This window comes from Spodoptera frugiperda, chromosome 27, assembly GCF_023101765.2.
Source record: "Spodoptera frugiperda isolate SF20-4 chromosome 27, AGI-APGP_CSIRO_Sfru_2.0, whole genome shotgun sequence".
Lineage (NCBI taxonomy): Eukaryota > Metazoa > Arthropoda > Insecta > Lepidoptera > Noctuidae > Spodoptera > Spodoptera frugiperda.
In genome coordinates this window covers 11,203,342-11,220,856 of record NC_064238.1, presented here as the reverse complement: position 1 = coordinate 11,220,856, position 17,515 = coordinate 11,203,342, and the positions used below count along the sequence as shown (strand labels likewise).

General features: G+C 34.3%; 1 protein-coding gene across 1 annotated transcript; it reads right to left on the bottom strand.

The window, feature by feature from the left end:
* Positions 1-172: 172 nt before the first annotated feature.
* On the bottom strand, positions 173-17,164 carry LOC118263469 (membrane-associated progesterone receptor component 2). The gene is made up of 3 exons (XM_035575489.2): positions 16,701-17,164; positions 16,295-16,444; positions 173-3,854 (listed from the first exon to the last, which is right to left on the bottom strand). The coding sequence occupies exons 1-3, from the start codon at positions 17,011-17,013 to the stop codon at positions 3,730-3,732; spliced, it is 588 nt and encodes a 195-aa protein (XP_035431382.1). The 5' UTR covers positions 17,014-17,164; the 3' UTR covers positions 173-3,729.
* Between the last annotated feature and the right edge of the window lie 351 nt (positions 17,165-17,515).

The following is a 17,515-nucleotide window of genomic DNA, read 5'->3' as shown; positions in this document are numbered from 1 at the left end:
AGTATACTACCTACATTGAGCAAGTGTGGTGATTATTGCTCAAACCTTCTCCATGAGAGAAGAGGTTTTGGTCAGCAGTGGCCACTTATAGGCTGTTGATGTATGTATGAGGCATACTTTGCAAACATTTAGGATAGGCAACACATTAAAATAGTTAATAAAACAAAAGAAATATGTAAAACGCTTTAATTAAATTCATGTGACAATGTTAAAATAAACATTTTAGGTATTTAGTAATTAGTAACATCTTGCGGTGCTATATACCAATAAACTCCACATTTTACAGTACACGATATAGGAATAACTTCCACCGACACAAAGATTTCAAAACTATACACGAAACGATACTCTATACCTTTACATCTTCCAATATAGTTCCGATATCTATACTCTCTATACAAACATTTGGGATCAAATTTAAAACGACGGATTCCCCAAATTCATTTGTTATAGACATGTTCATAATTCTTATAATAAGGCCTACAGACGTCTTATTTGAAACGTTGCTATCAGCTATTACGGGTCGAGCAATTGAAGGCGGTCTTCATGAGATCATAGCATGCAATACAGTGTAAATGTTGGTAGCAACGGCCCAAGTCTTGTTAGGCCTAAAGGCAGTTCGTAATTTAGACTCTAACCCTATGAGACTGTTCATAAACCAAATAATAACTATTATTCAATACAGTAAAATATAATGCTTTAATAAATATACATGGCACTTCTATGTGCTCGGCGCTATTTCATTGAATTACAGTTTTCTCTAGATGTCTTCATATCGACGATTTTTTTACAAAAATATACATTTATTAAAAGATTTACCAACAGTCCCTTATACAAATATATTTCTCCATATAGTCATAACATCTTAAATGCAATCTCATATCCATTTTCAGTACATAAAGCTTCCAATACAAATGAAGGCTTAACAAAACAGATAAAGCTTGTTCGGATTTAAGTAGCAAAAATTTCATTATACTACTGCATATTTTAAAACGAAATGTTTTTTAAAAATGCTTTGGAATAATTGACAATGTTAATTTTAAGTTAATCCGCATGATTAGCACAGCTCTAAGCGTTACTGACGCGTGCTGTGTGTGCTTTAATACTACATTAATTTCAATGAGGAATTTCGCGACACAAGAGGCGCTAGTGTAGCTTTGGGTCTTTTGCCCAATTGAATATTTGCGTAAAATCTAAATCCTCATTACAAAAAATATTCCAAAGTGTTAATAATGAAAGCTTGTTAATGACGTACTCTAATATCTTTGGCAAAGCAATATAAGCCTCACTTTACATCCAATTATTACACATTTACATAATCCAAAGCATTTTTAAACATACAGATATAACAATAATTACCATAATCCCATTCCAATATAGTTCATACACCAATGTTCTTACAAAAAAAAACTAAAACAAACTAATAAAAAAACAATGAACAAGTATGATTACAACAAAAATAATTTACGAGCGAAAAAGATATTTGAGGCAAATCATAATATAATTTGTACTTGAGTAGAATAGAATTTATAACATGTTTAGGATGATACAGTTAAAGGAAAATAGAAAGCTGTAGTTTAAAAAAATGAAATGATGTTGCCTGAAATATCGCATCGCTGTCGACACTAAAGGAACGAACTATTTACCACACGCACACGTCATTTTACCACAAATAAGTATTCCATTTATTTAGATCCTTAATTACACGTATTATGCACATTTCCTTATTTATTTTTTGTATTTTTTTTCATCGCTTGCTATACACATAATAATTAACGTGTTACTAATAAGTACCGAATATCAGGTGGGGTCCAGTAAGGATCGCATTCGTTGTTATTGTGATTCTCCGAAAACTATTGAACGCTACTCAGGCCAATGCATTACAAAATTAAGTATAATTTAAAATGAAGCCAGATTTACTGACAGATATTTTAAAATAACTAACACTGCCTCGCCGGCGTTGTTTAGTCGTAGGACAGTCAACTACACGCTCGTTACAAACAATATAAATGCACAATCAATACAAATAATCATAAGAGTATAAATTAGGACAAAACGTATTATTTAAAATTTAGAATTTTTGTTGTAAGTCGATTTATTTACATCTCAATTTCATGTTCCACGATGGTTACAGTTCTGGCATGGAAAATATATTACAGTTTATTCAACTGCAAGGTGCCTTCATATTGACTTGCACCGTTTGGTAATAAAACTTATTTAAGATTGACATGTAATAATAAATTTATCAACTCGTAAAACAAATAAATTGTCGCCACACAACGTGGCCGCGACAATAATATTAATTTAAATACTAATGGCATATCCGCGTCCGCGCAGACTTCAACATCGGTTGGCACAAAACAAAACGATTTTAATGTCCAAATAATGTTGGGAATGTGCAACAAATGATTAGATTCTCTTTACATCATTCATTTAAATTAATATGCCATCACTCAGTCTTTCAATTAGTGAAACTGTAAATATATAATAATATATTCAAAAATCCGCAATAAGCAACAGTTAAAACAGTGAAAATGATACAATAGATTTCATATATACAGGAAAATCACGTACTCTTTCCCCTAGGAGCGTTTGATTTGTGATCGAAGCCACGATTTTTAATTCTTTACGACTTTTCATAAAGAGAAAGAAACATTAAGTAAATATATACGGAGTCAATACGATCACAGTGTACAATCACTAAGCATAAATAAATATTACATATATGCGGTCACTTCAATTTACATTAAAGAACTAAAATGCGCAGCTTCATTGTTTCATCCAAATTGTTTGTTAGCAATCAAATATTAAGCAAATTAAAAATTTGTACAACATTACATTATAGTTTAATAATTTACAACAAGATTACTGAAGGATACGCATGTATAGACACGGGATTATTTTGTATACATTTTGGACGCAGCATCAATATGATGCATAAATTGGAACTAACTTTAGCGTACATAACTTACTTGACTATTAATGCACGCTACACACCTCCCCCATACAGCTTACACACCTAACGATTTACTGTGCAGTTTTAATTGTACAGTACCCTTAGTACGAGTTTGCTTTACGTTTAAAGTAATGGAAACGAGAGCGCGTTCAGCACTCTGATTGGTTGGTTTATTCGAGCCGACCAATCAGAGCGCCACCGAGCGCCGCAGCTAAGGGTGCAGTTTTATTTATTCTTGATTCGATTCAATTAAAACTACACAGTACAACTGCTTGCTTAATACACATCTAGGATTTAAATGTACAGTCGGGCTGTACAGTTAAATCTGCACAGTTTAATTGTAAGGTGTGATAGCGTACATAACAATGATATTATAAGTAAACTTTACATGAGTTCTGTTTAATGTTAAACTTTAATGTGATGTTTACAAACACTTAACTTGTATTTTATCGAACCGTTAATGTTTTACTACAATGCCAATTACGATAATTCAGTAACCTTAGTACGAGTTTGCTTTACGTTTAAATCGCTCTGATTGGTTAGTTTTTTCGAGCCTGCCAATCAGAGCGCCGAACCCTCGTTTCAATTATTTTAAACGTAAAGCAAACTCGTACTAAGGGTACAGAATAATATTCATATTGTTGCATACAGTAATATATTTTTTAAACTATATTCTAGTTTTAATTCCTTGTCTAAGCACACATATCTCTCAATAATCCTTACCAATATTTGACTGCTTCAAACAATTTGGTTCGAGTATATTGTACCAGTATCTATTGCTCCTTCTTATCTTCGACAGGTGTAGGCGTCGAGGTGTCAGTCTCATCTGGTTCTTCATCTGAATAGTTTATAGGCTCCTCACCCGGTTTCAATAACCGCCCCACCAGGTCGTATTTCTCTGGAAAATTTAAAAGGATGATGTTAGTTTTTGAAAGACATGACTTTTAACATAATGGGAAGGCTCAGATTCTGAACAATTGATCTAAATCTTAAACTACAGAATTAAGTAAGTTACGTGTATATTTTATTTAATTATATTATTTTATACTTTTTTGCACACGTACATAAAACCATACATCACATTTACATTATAATAGTAATTTGAGTACAATGGGCGGCCTTATCATACACGGCTTATATATTTTGAATATTCAGATTTTCATTAAATAATAAACCTATTCTTTACAAACAAACTGGTACACACTACAGTAAAAAAAAATATCGTGAGTAATTCGTTTTGTAACGTTAAGTGTCAAAAGGTTAATTGTTACAATGTAAGGGAGATAGAGCTCTATTTAAGAGATATTTTAACAAGATTAAGCCGTCTTCATTGAAATAATACATCAATTACGACCCAATACGGGCTTAGAGTGCAAGAGATCCATGACTCGGCACGAATGGGCCGGCTCGAACGGAGTGATACTCCGGCCTCACAGAAAACCGACGTGAAACAACCCTTGCGTGAGCTTACCGGAGGCCCAATTACTTTCTTCCCAATCTCTGATTCCCCAACAACCCTTAAATTCCTAACCCCAAAAGGCCGGCAACGCACTTGAAACGCCTCTGGTGTTTCGAGTGTCCATGGGCGGCGGGCGATTGCTTACCATCAGGTGAGCCGCCTGCTCGTTTATCATAAAAAAAAATAGAAATGTTTTACAAATTAAAACCTAGTCGTTCACGGACTTTGTTTCAAGAAGTAAAGTTCGCTGCTCGATACATGATACTTTAAGTAATAATGGAACACCTATTCAAGTTCAGACGCCTTGATTGTCTTAAGTGGTCAACAGATTTAACAACTTCTTTCATTAAAAAAAATGTTCAATAAAGAGTAGCTATAGCTAGAATATGCTGAGATCAAATTGCAGTAGATGAGGGATCTCAAGACTCCTTTGTTCTTCGAGAACAATTAAAGTATGGTGAGTTCTAACAAAGGATCTAATTAAGAAAGTCGCAAGTACTACCGCTGTTATGTTGGGGGCAGACGACAGAAGTGGAGAAACAAAAATATTTTTTAGATAAAATTTTATGAGAACCTGAAATTTGAGAAACGACTCAAAACAGTCTTCAAGTAGTGTTCTTAAATTTATAAGACATTAGCTTTTGTCAAATTCGCTTGCATTAAGAATCGTTTTTATTAAAAGAATTTAACTAAATTCTTTCTGAAGCGATGCCTACGTCATAGTAGCTTTATGCATGCAAAGTTGCGACTTTAAAACCGAGAATATTAAACCGATCGGGCAGAGGCCCGGTCGGTTTAAAATTGACAATGTTTCATACAAACTTTCATACCTTTGTGGATAGAATTGATCAAAATCCTTTCTTCTTAGCGGATGCCTACGTCATAATATCTACCTGCATGCCAAATTTCAGTTCCGTCCAGTAGTTTGGGCTGTACGTTAATAGATCATTATGTCAGTCTGTCAGTCAGTCAGTCAGTCAGTCACCTTTGAAATATATTTAGAAGATTGTTAGTACAAATACAAAACATGAATATAAATAATATTGGAAAATATCTAGTACTCAAGTAATATTTATAGTCAGAGAACCAAACATATGGCTTCCACTACGTTCTATTTTCAGATATCTGAAATCGATTAACAATTCAAACAATGCACGAGGGAATACAAAACCATCCAACTAATATTGTTTCGTATATGTATAGTTAAATATTAGAAAAATAATACACACTATATATGTATAATTACTTTTCTTTCTGGATTATGGTGGGGATCAAAGATTTCCATGTAGATTTACTGTCCTAAATGCTAAGAGCCATCCTTTTAAAACTCTTTTCCTATTTTGGTTAAAATAATCTCCACATTCTGCCCTTTGTATTAAAATTCAACACATTTTTGTCAGGAATCTTCCTGCTTTGTGGCTTTGTTGAACCACTTTTACAAAACACCAAGTACAAAAAGAAATATGATATGACGACAATTTTTGGTAACTCTGTACATTTCACCTTACAAACGTAACGCATTATTCCCCCTAATTCTAACTGTCGTTCTGGTGGGTGATTAATGTTACTATCGTTATATTTAAAACTTAAAACTACTACAGTCTATAATTAGACATAGTTTTCTGAACATGGTGAGTCGTGAAGTGTAATAAAGAGGCTTTGGTTTTGTAAGTAGAGCAGAGTGAGTGTGGTATAGCTACTAAAGCATTGTTACCGTTAAGCTCCAAGCTGCAGTGGACGGAGCATGACCTACTGAAACTGGCTTCCCATAGGCTTACAGTTAATTTAAAGAGCAACATATAAGGACGTTTCTCTTGAATAAAGGTGTATTTAATGTAGGAGTAAACATTCTTCACTAGTTACATTGCTCATAGAGATACGGACTAAACTGAAAACTGCGTGATTGAAACTCGAGGTTACAAGCCGCTTTTTAGAGCAAAATAGTCATAAATCAAATGAATGTATGGTAATAAAAATCATGTAGAAATCAGTCAGCACAAGTTTTAATTCGTAACTGAAAACTATTAAAATAATAGTCTTCTGCTTGCTCAATGAGACTGGCCTCAGTTTTATCAGGCTAACACTTCATAACAATGTATAATGAGTCGTGCAAACTCTAATGTCAGCCATTTGCAAATATCCCTACAAAGTAACTGAAAGGCACCGACAATTACTCGACAAAGCAAATTCTTGGCGCCCAGTAATTGAGCAACTTTACGTACATTAAACAAAGCGGTTCCCTGTGTAAATCTTTTTGTTCAAAGTGAATGCGTGTCATTAGTTGGATTATATGGAACGGGCCGTAATAGCGGTCCGCGGTTGGATGGGACGCGCCTTACTTTTACACACCGCTACAACTATAACCGCACCACAATCGATGGAAAGCCGGACAAACGCTAAAAAGTGAACACAAACACATTCTTTGGGCCGACAATTGGGTAAATCACTTATTTTTGTTTTAAAATAATGTACAAGACGGACATCCGTCTATAGTTGTAGCGGTGTGTAAAAGTAAGGCGCGTCCCATCCAACCGCGGACCGCTATTACGGCCCGTTCCATATAATCCAACTAATGACACGCATTCACTTTGAACAAAAAGATTTACATTATTTTAAAACATTCGACACGTATTTTTTATTTTCGAATATAATTTTTTCATTGCCTAACTGACGGACTAAATAGATTCTTAATTTCCCTGCTTCGTCATCATCCCTATTTCAAGTTCTGTACGTTAGTTTCGAGCTCATTTTGGTCAATATAAAAGAGGAAGACAATCAAAGAAGCACCAATATTTATCAGTTATAAGGTTTCCCTTATTGTGGTATTGTGCATTTTGTGGCATTGTATGACGTCTATCAACTGCCTCGTTAGTCTAGAGGTCGTCATGCCTGTTGGGTACGAATAAAATTAAAATATCAGGTTTGAGTCCCCAAATTCATACCAGACATGGTTGCATAAGGAAGAGGCGTGGTCTATATTGATACTGTCTATATTGATACTGGTTACTATATTTAATGGGAAAATCAGGCTTGAAATCTTTATAGGTAACGAAAGATGATGACACTCAAATAATATGCATATTTAAAAGGATCTTCTTTTGAGAAGATCCTCCTAAATCTACTGCAAAAAAAAACTAAATCGAGTAAAAACCACTTTGTTTCATTCGTAAGTTAAAACTTAACTAACTAACCTAACTTTTGCAATTACTTACATTACATAATACAGAAAACAATCAACAATACAAACCAAAATTGCTACCAAGGTGAAAGGTTTTGCCAGTTAGAATTGATATGGCGGAGATAAAATTCGTTTATACACACATATTATAACAATACACGATAACATAAACATGTTGACAGTACCTACCAAAACAATATTATGAATATTGTTTAACACTTATCGTTCAAGACCAAAAAACAAAAACCACGATTAGAGATCGAGATACGTATATAGGATAAGGTGAATTTAATTCTAGAAGTCATCAAACATTGCTCCGTTGACCGAAATTGAATTCAAATAACACAATAGTCTTTTGTAACACCATTCATGAATACACGCCGATTTATTTGTGACAAAGCGAAGCCTACACGTGCGGGACACGATTGCCTATTTATATCGCAGTTTTTGGTTAATGAGAGTATGTATTCAGAGCACGCTGGCCCAAAATAACCGATAGTGGTATCGTAATATTCATTGTCAATGTCATCATAACAAAAACATTAGAACAGATGAGTTTTACTTTTGTTTCTAGTTCATTCTTTTGTGTTGTGTTCATTAGTTGAGGTGATTAGCATTGGGGTTACTGGCTTTGATAAGTTGTTATTTTTAAGGTATAAGCCGGTTAACTAGCAGACGCGTCACCTGATGGTAAGCAATTGTCGCCATCCATATACACCCGAAAAGTCATAACACCAGAGGCGTTACAAGTACGTTGCCGGTCTTTTGGGATTTTATTTAAGAATTTAAGGATTATTGGGGAATCTAGGATTGGGCCTCCGGTAACCTCACTCACACAACAAAACAACGTAGGCGTTATTTCACGTCGGTTTTCTGTGAGACTCACTTCGGTCGAACCAGCCCATTCGTGCCGAAGCATGACTCTCACACACTTAAATGGGGTATTCTGATTTTTAAGACGGTCTTAATTGATAGACAGAGTTACCTGTTTATAAATGATGTATTAAATAACAATCGTATTAATTGAATTTAGTTTAACACAGCGAGAGTCTGAGCGGTTCATTTTATATTTGAATAATTGTATGCTGCACAAGTGTGCAAACACAGGTGCAATCAGGCGGTGAACTTGAGTGCACCTCATTAACATATTACAGTTTAATTCACTTTAACACAAATGCGCCCCTTTCAATGGGACTAAAGTACTTTTTTAACACAATTACCTTAGATCTGCTATCATCCAAATTGCAGACAGATTTGGATCTAGAGGGGCACGTAATAAAACTTTCCTTATTGTCTAAGATTTGGGAGTAAATTGGGAGTCAGATCGGAAACTCTATGATCCGCTTTGGACTGCTTGGAGGCTGAGAAACAAATGCTACGATTTTGTTTTATAAAATTAAGAAGATATTCAATTAATTCCCTATCTCAGGAGGTAGCATAGTTACGATTAATGATACGGAGAGAATAGAACATTTATTTATTATATCCGCATTGGCATAAAACATAGCTGAACCATATTCATAAAATAAAATCGTTGTTTGTTCAATAAACGATAGAACTGCACCTGTCGAATCTGATAACAAAATGTTTATTATTTTGATAAAGTTTTTGCGTTGCACGTTATGTTATGTACAATATGGCACATTATTGATGTGCTGTATAAGTTATGTGATATCCGGATATCGATTTTTATTATCCAACATTGTGCTACGCCCTATCAAAATAATCTCGAGATATTTTATGCACTTGAAGAGTCATGCGTAATACAATATGTAATACTCATTTTGTTACATTTTCCTGAAAGCAGACAATGGTGTGGGCGGTAATATTGTTAGTGATATGTAATTTGGAGGTACAGGCGGCACACACTTGTAATTCAATATTAAGAGGCATATAGATGGTATACCATGAGTAAATATCATCTTTTACTTAAGGTAGGTACTAATTTTCGACAGTGCTGCCACCTAGGCTACGAAAATTCAGAATGATTAAGAAGACAATCCAGTCCACTAATGCCAGATGATATAAGAACTTATCAGTTATAAACTGCAACATAACATCGCAGTATAACAAAAGCTGATAATACATTGATATCACAAGCAATGCACTCGGTCCTTTGAACTTACGTAAGATTTATCATTCATCACAGATATAAGCATCGAGACCAAGATCCAAGAATAACATCTCATGTGTATAAATGAGTAATACTGTTATGATTCCATCACGAAGGCGTTGCCAGACTTCTAGCAATAACATATTAGGTAATTTCAACTCCCGGCGCCTAACGTCAGCATATTAATTACACACGTAACATTGATCTCTGATCCCCGCATGTTACTACGCGTGACTTCCAATGGATCTCATGATTCAGTAAGTATTCATGATTACCAATCAATGAATTTGTTCAGTACTTATGTACTAGCTTTACGCCCACACGGCTCATGTAACAAATCTACCTGGTATTCAACCTTCACGAAATATACACTTCGACATTTTGAAGAATTACTGTTAACTACTCGGAAAAACCGCATTATCATCCGTTCAAAAAATATTGGGTATATCTTCAGAGAGGCAGACACCTGACAGACAGTTAGACAAACAGACAGACAGAATCAGACGTGCAACGGATTTTGTTTTGTGATGTAACTACTGGTTTTGTGTGACCTCTGAATTTAAGCAATTTAGGTGTGTCCGGATTCTAGATTTTCCTGTCTTTGTCCAAGTAGACTTTGTGACCTTCAACTGTGGATGTCTGTATAAACATACACGTAACTTGGGGTGTTTAATAGTTATAGTATAGGCTACTTTGTTTAAACATTTTTTTTTATTCGAAAGATCACGCTTTTTTAGGGGGGAAAATCATCCAATGACCGCTGCCAGCCGGAGCCCCGATAAACCCGCTAGGTAGTCCGCAGCTCCGGATGAAAGATCACGCTAATAAAAAAATTAGGAAAGCTTGTGTAGATTTGAAAATTAAAGGGGCCAAGTTCAGAAAACGGAGTTGGTAGATACTAGATTTTATTGAAATTTCGACTGTATTATACTGCTTTTAGGGTGTCGAAAAGTCTACTTTTGCAGAATAAAAATGAACTAGTTATTTTCTTCGCTAATAATGTATTTTGACATAGTCAATAGATGACGACAGAAATTGGCGTTGTAGTTTTTCAGCTGATTCACTACTAGAAATAAAAATATTGTTGTTTACGATGATACAGTTTAGAGTTAGAGTTTTTAAACAAAACACAAAACTAGCTTCAAGCTCGCCTGAGACCTGTTCTTTTGTCAACTTATTATACAAGTTTAGACTAAATTCTTGTTTTTGTATCCTCTAGGGGCACTAGATTTCCCAGTTGGACGTCAAATGAGAGCAGTGTCAAATTCTTGAATAAATAAGTCCACTACAATGAGAATTCTTGGCCGAAACTGATTCGTCTTTCCTATGACCTACCTCCAAGCTAAGGAACCTGGATAGATTCGTTGTGAATTATTTGTTTTACCGTCTTTATCTGATCAAATCGGACCATTTTAATCTAAGTAAATACGCTACTGGCCTCGATACAGTTGGTCAGTGAACATATTAGTGTAAAAAATATTAGGTTGCTGGTTGCTACAAAGGGCAGGCCGGTGAAGGTCGAAGAAAGTTGTCCAATGCGGAAAACGTTAAAGTAGGTGTGATTTATTAAGTAGACAATTTTGGTAGACCGAAACAAGTTTTTGTTAAGGACACGTTGAATAGAAAATGTCAAAACACTGCAGATTTTTAAAATGGATTGCTTCCTTGTTATGCATACTGGGTTGTATTGACTAATTACTACTATTAGTCTTGTTAAGTTCAAATCAAACTAGGAGTTAAGCTCTTTCCAGTGATCAGTTTAAAACTTAGCTAACATAATTAATGAAACTAAATTCTCACATTTCTATGCTTTCTGGTTTGATTTTTCGGGGAAATTAAACAGGTGTGGTGATGTATCATGATAATATTGTTATTCATTCGTTTTCATAGAACGATATAGCTCGGCGGGGGTTAGCCGCATCGATTTCCAACGAGTAACTGATAAAATATGATAACATAACCGCTGTGATAACCTAATTTCCTAATGGGTGTGAGGAACAAAACGGTTATTGGTCGCGGTAGCTCTGATTTTCCTTAGTAACCTTCAACTTTATTAGGTTTTAAGGCGTAAAGAGTAGAACCAATGTAATACAGTGTGCATAACAACATAAAAAGTGACAAGCGTAGCATTTTACGGACTCGGAAAATGTCAAGATTGATCACAGTTCTCCACTTAAGATATGACATGCGAAGGAAGTCTGGAAATATCAGTAATATGGATCGCGAATTTATGTTGAGCGATGATATCTTCGTGCAAAAAATACGTATGTTATGGACATTTAAGCCAGAGTTTGTAACGTTACAAATAACATAATGAATCTTATTTACACTGCAATTAAGTAATTAGTTGATTAAATACAATAGAGATGTTTGTTCTTTGATACAGCAACATTTTCTCAATCATTGCGCCACGCCATTCACACGTTTGTCCCCTTTTGTATAAAATCCTTTTACAACAATTGGAATATAAATTGGTGTGAACTTTTGTAATAAATGTTTGAACAAAATACACTAAGGGCGCTTTTTCACCAGAGCAGATAATTTTTCATATGTAATGTATGAACTTTTTAATGAGAATACAATCGTGCTTGTGGCGTTACCGTATTTATACGTCAAATAGCATACTAATTTCTTAAAAATAGTTAGAAAATTAACTATAACGTATCGTAAAACAATTATCGATGTGTCGAAAATCGAAATACTGTACTTATTTTTGATTCAGTAAAATGCCCAATTAAGCTAAGAGCATCTTAAACACATACGGTCTTACTAATAAAAATATGTTAAACAACTGTTTAACGTCTAATTACTTATTCAATGAATAAGGAGTGAATAGCTAGATATACAGCACTTTACTAATAAACAGTGTATAAGCCTTGAGTAACTATTTAATTGTTATAACACTAACTACTGGTAACATTTTGAGAAGTGTTCCGAAACCTTAAAACGATAAAAACACCACACTTTTCTATTTCTATTTTTCTTTCATATTTACATGATTTTATTTACCAGTGACTAGAAAATAAGAAATGAACAATTTCTGTTGATTACAAAATATTTTCAGTATACATACGTGTAGATATTTAAATTATTTTATTTAACATTTTCCAATCGGTAAAATGACATCTATAATTAAGAACATGTTTTGAACGCGCTTTGAAACGTCAAATGTCATTTTCCGCAAGAAATGTAAAAAGATAAATACAAACCCAGGTCGTGTTGTTTTTCGTATTTATATTTCATATGCATTCATTTAATTATTGATAACGATGGAAAATGGAGTCGTTTGTATCTTAGCAAAGATGAGGAAGCGTGCTACTAATTGGGATCCCTTGTGATTGAGTTTAAAGTAAGTATTATTTACCAAATTCTGCTACAGTCAATTCTCAAAACTATAATATATTTTTTAAATTACTACCTATTTGTTTCAGGATAAGGATGAGTAGATGATGAGAAATCAAGTTCTCAATGAGAACTGTCATAAAGGCTGAAAATGAAACGCATGCTAGAAGCCTATGAGTGGACACGAGCTGAACAAGAGCTTCGTCTAAGAAATTTAAAATAACAAAATATTTTACTAGAAACTCAAATAAATAACATACAATCTCAGTATAAAATTGTTCTTTTATTTTAAGGAAATGTTTGTTAAAAATGTATTCTTATAAACAATTGCCTTGCAATTTGTCCAGCAGTAGGTATTGTATGTTGTTGATAAAATGGTGGCTGATTACCAGTCTTCTCGGATCAAGTCCACCACTTCTCTGACATATCTCTTAGTAAACCTGTATACACATTACATTCAACTTATTTGAAAGAAAAGGGATCAATACGTGTTTTATAAGGTTTTCTCTTTCTTGGTCGTTCCTCATCGTCCAACTCGAGAATATTAAAATGGCGCAGATACTCTAAATAATCCATAATAACCACTAAATTAAAATATGTTACGAGATAAGACACGACAGTAAATTATTTGTTGGTTATTCACACGTTAAACAAGCTCATCTGACTGAATAAGGATTGTGTAAAATGACATACACTTATACAACTGTTATAACGGGTGTATAAGATGACAACCACTATACATTGATTATTAGTAATGAATAAGTTATAACGCGTGTATACAGCGTGTATAAATGTTTATTAGTAAGACCGATAATGTGAACAGGCAGCTCCCAGTGGAATGCACATGAAATATGTGGAGGCAGGCACAGTTTAGGGAGTGGTAAATAAATTATTATTTTATTACTACTTCACAATGGAATGACGTATGGTAGCCGATATTATAGGCAAGGTGTGTCTACCGCAAACACTCCAATCAAGAATCGGGAGCATTTTATTTTCCCAGTGTGCATTAATTGAGCGAATGACGTATGAACGTGATGCATTGATTGCGATTATTTTTAGAACTTAGACAAACATATTGAAAAAGATCGCGCTTTATAATGTGCTTGTTTGTTGGTTATAGAGCAGAATAAAATAACAGTTAAGTTGACTCTAGACGCCTCAAAAAGCCACCAGACCACCACAGATGGGGCCCAGTAGGGCTGTTTCCTGATCGGGAGCTGCGGACTACCTAGCGGGTTTACCGGGGCTCCGGTTCGAAAAGTAGGAGAAGGAACGGAGTGGTTTTTAGTGAGTAAGAGTCTGACACTCCCTCTCGCCTCGCCCAAGGCGGGAGAAGTCTTTGGATGATTTTCCCCCCTCAAAAAAAAAGGTGGTTCTAGTCGTTCTTTTTCCCATACAAATTTCAAGGGGGTTTTCCAACACTGTTTGGCATAGTACATCAAAATTTAAACATGATATCGTCTTGTCTCTTGAATGGATGTTTGTCACTGATTCACAGCATGTAGAATAGTCGAATGGATCTGAATGAAAATTGACACAGAGGTAGGTTATTGTCTGATTTATCACGTAGGGTTTTTATTCCAGTAACGGGGGCGAAGTTGTTGGCTGAAGCTAGTGTTAATTATATATAGAGATAGCGCTTGGCCACAATCTCGCCTGGTGGTAAGCGATTTACACCTCTAATTATACAAGAAATATTCCTCTTCTAAGATACCCATCTACAGTTTACTCAAGCGGTAATTTACGCCTCATTAGCTTTTTAATACCACTAACAGACTTAGACAGCACCTTAACCTCTTGTTAGTAATTTACATAATACACCTTCAGTCAATAAGAAATAGGTCACACAAATAAAATTTGTAAGGTTTCCTACAACAAACTCAGTTGTTTATGTAATGATATTTAAAAGTAAATGTATATTTATGAATGGTTAGGAGTGCTTTTCCACCTGATATATAGTTATGCTACGAAGATGTAAAAGCTAATCTGTGAAACTATGTGATTATTTCCACTGATACTAAGCTATATGTCGCTGCAATGTAGCAGTATGGATAATATGCGCGACTCTAGTATGCAATGTATCGATACTAGGGAAGCCATCCATAGCATGTGTATGTCCATATAAAAAAACATAGCTTAGCTGAGTCCGTTTCCACCGGTACTAAGCTATAATATGATTGGTGGAAGCCAAACACATCCACAGCAATGTAGCACAGAACATCTCTGGTGGAAAAGCACTCTTATATTAATTTATTTAATCTTTAATGTACACAATACAATTAATTAGTGGTACATTATATTCATATTATTAAGTAGTAAGTACATGTAACTTTTGTGTTGTAAACAAATTAGCTATGTATATGTGTTTCGGGTATATTGTTTACGTAATTATTTGACAATGACATATTTATACATTTACAGAAGAATTTGTTTGCATGCATCTCTGGAACTACTGTTTCAAATTGAATAATTAATTTTGTGATGAATAGTCCATTTAAGAAGTAATAGTAAATAGCTACTTGTGAGGTTCCATTATATTTATATTATAATATAAATATTAATATATTTTGTATAGTAAACAAGACCAAACAAAATATTAGATAAAATCAGAATGTCATAGTCATAAATGTCAAAATTGTTTGCCAAATGATTTCAAAAACCTCAAGCCGGTAATTTAATAAGATTTGTTATTTAAATTAAGCTTGAATAAAGTTAATTTTTGAATTAGTTCCAGTTGTTGTTGAAAAAGCTAAAAGAAGGCTAGTATTCTATCTACTCTCAGTCTTAGCCAATGCTACACTCAATGAGTGTTCTCTTCATCTGTTGATCTTGGTTTAATTAATACATTTATTAATGTACAGACAGTATTGTAACTTATAGTTGTAGACCTCTAAATTTAGTGCTATTGTATACAAATATGTTTACAAAGAATTTAGCCTCTATTCTGCAGGGTATAACTATGAGACACAATAAAAAAACACCTTGTGTCTTTCACGGATCTGCACTTCAGCATACTACGGTTAAAATCACATTAGTTCAAAACTGGCTATTTACAAACAGTATCTTCAAAAATTATGTTTAGACTTTGTAGAACAAGTATAATTGCCTTGTGTGATAAGACCGCCCAGTGTACATTGCTTATTTATGTTGTCCTATGTGATTTTGTGGTGTACAATAAAGTATTAATAAATAAATAAATATAATAGATGGTACCAGGGATCTAATAATATTATAGACACATACCTCTGAACTGTGCCTCCCACTCCTTCACAGATTCCATTTCCATTGAGTTAAGGTCACTAAGGTCATCGTATTCCTTGTCTGATGATGTCACTGAGAATGTAGCTAAACCTCTCGATGCATCCTTCCCTCCAAACGCTGCATAGGGCCCACCTATAGAATAAATTAAAAATTAAGTCCCATTTACTTAATATAATGGTAGGTATATTTATTTATAAATAGAAAAAAATATTGAATAAAACATGTTTAATTTTATGGCACTTGTTTCAGTATCAACAATAAAAAAAATGTTCAATGTTTTTATAATGCGAAAGGTTACTCAAGGTGCACAGTCTGCATTTTAAATGGATAATTAATGAGTCATGGTAATGTCAACTCTATTTATAAACAGCGGTGCGGATGCACTCACCGGGCCCGTAGAATCTACGCCCTCGCGTCACGTCGAATATCCACCCGTTGACTGCCACCAGCACCCTGCCGTCAGGCTGGTTACCATCATATTGACGAAGTTCAGCAACTGTCATATCCTTACGAATTTTTGGCAACTCCAGCGCCGGGCTTTCAGCAGGCACCTTTGTAAACTTTGCATATATTTTATACACCAATATTATGATAATTGCAGTTATAACCAAATTTACGGGAATGCAAAAGTCATCAAAGAAACTAGAACCCGCGTCTGAGCTGTCGGTTTCTGGCAATTTTGTTTCGGGCGCTGATGCCATTTTTTAACGTATCGGTTATCAACGCGTCGTCTTGAAGATACTGTTTAATTGTATAAATTTTAGAAAACTATTTCCATTCGCGAATGTAAAATACTAAAATCACTGACGTCAGCTTTCGGGCAACGGCGAGGCGAGCGATAACTCAAGTGTTGTCATAATACAAAAACATTGACAGAAACTAAATTAATGTAATTGTAAATTACATTTTAAATATGTTTTTGACTGTTGCCAAGACTTTTTGTGCATAAAACTGTACCCTAAATAACTTTTAAAATCTTCCTATAATAGTACTTATGTTATTCATTAAAACTTGGTTTAATTTCTTCTGCAAACTTGTTTACAACATAAAGAGTAATCGTCATTATGACAATATTTTAATGCTATACACCCTAGTGTTTTAATGTCAAACTAATAAAAAAAAATCAAGGTCTCAATGAAACATTTGAGCAAAAATAGTCTTTATTACAATCATCATAAAGCTGATAATGCTTTCATATTCTTG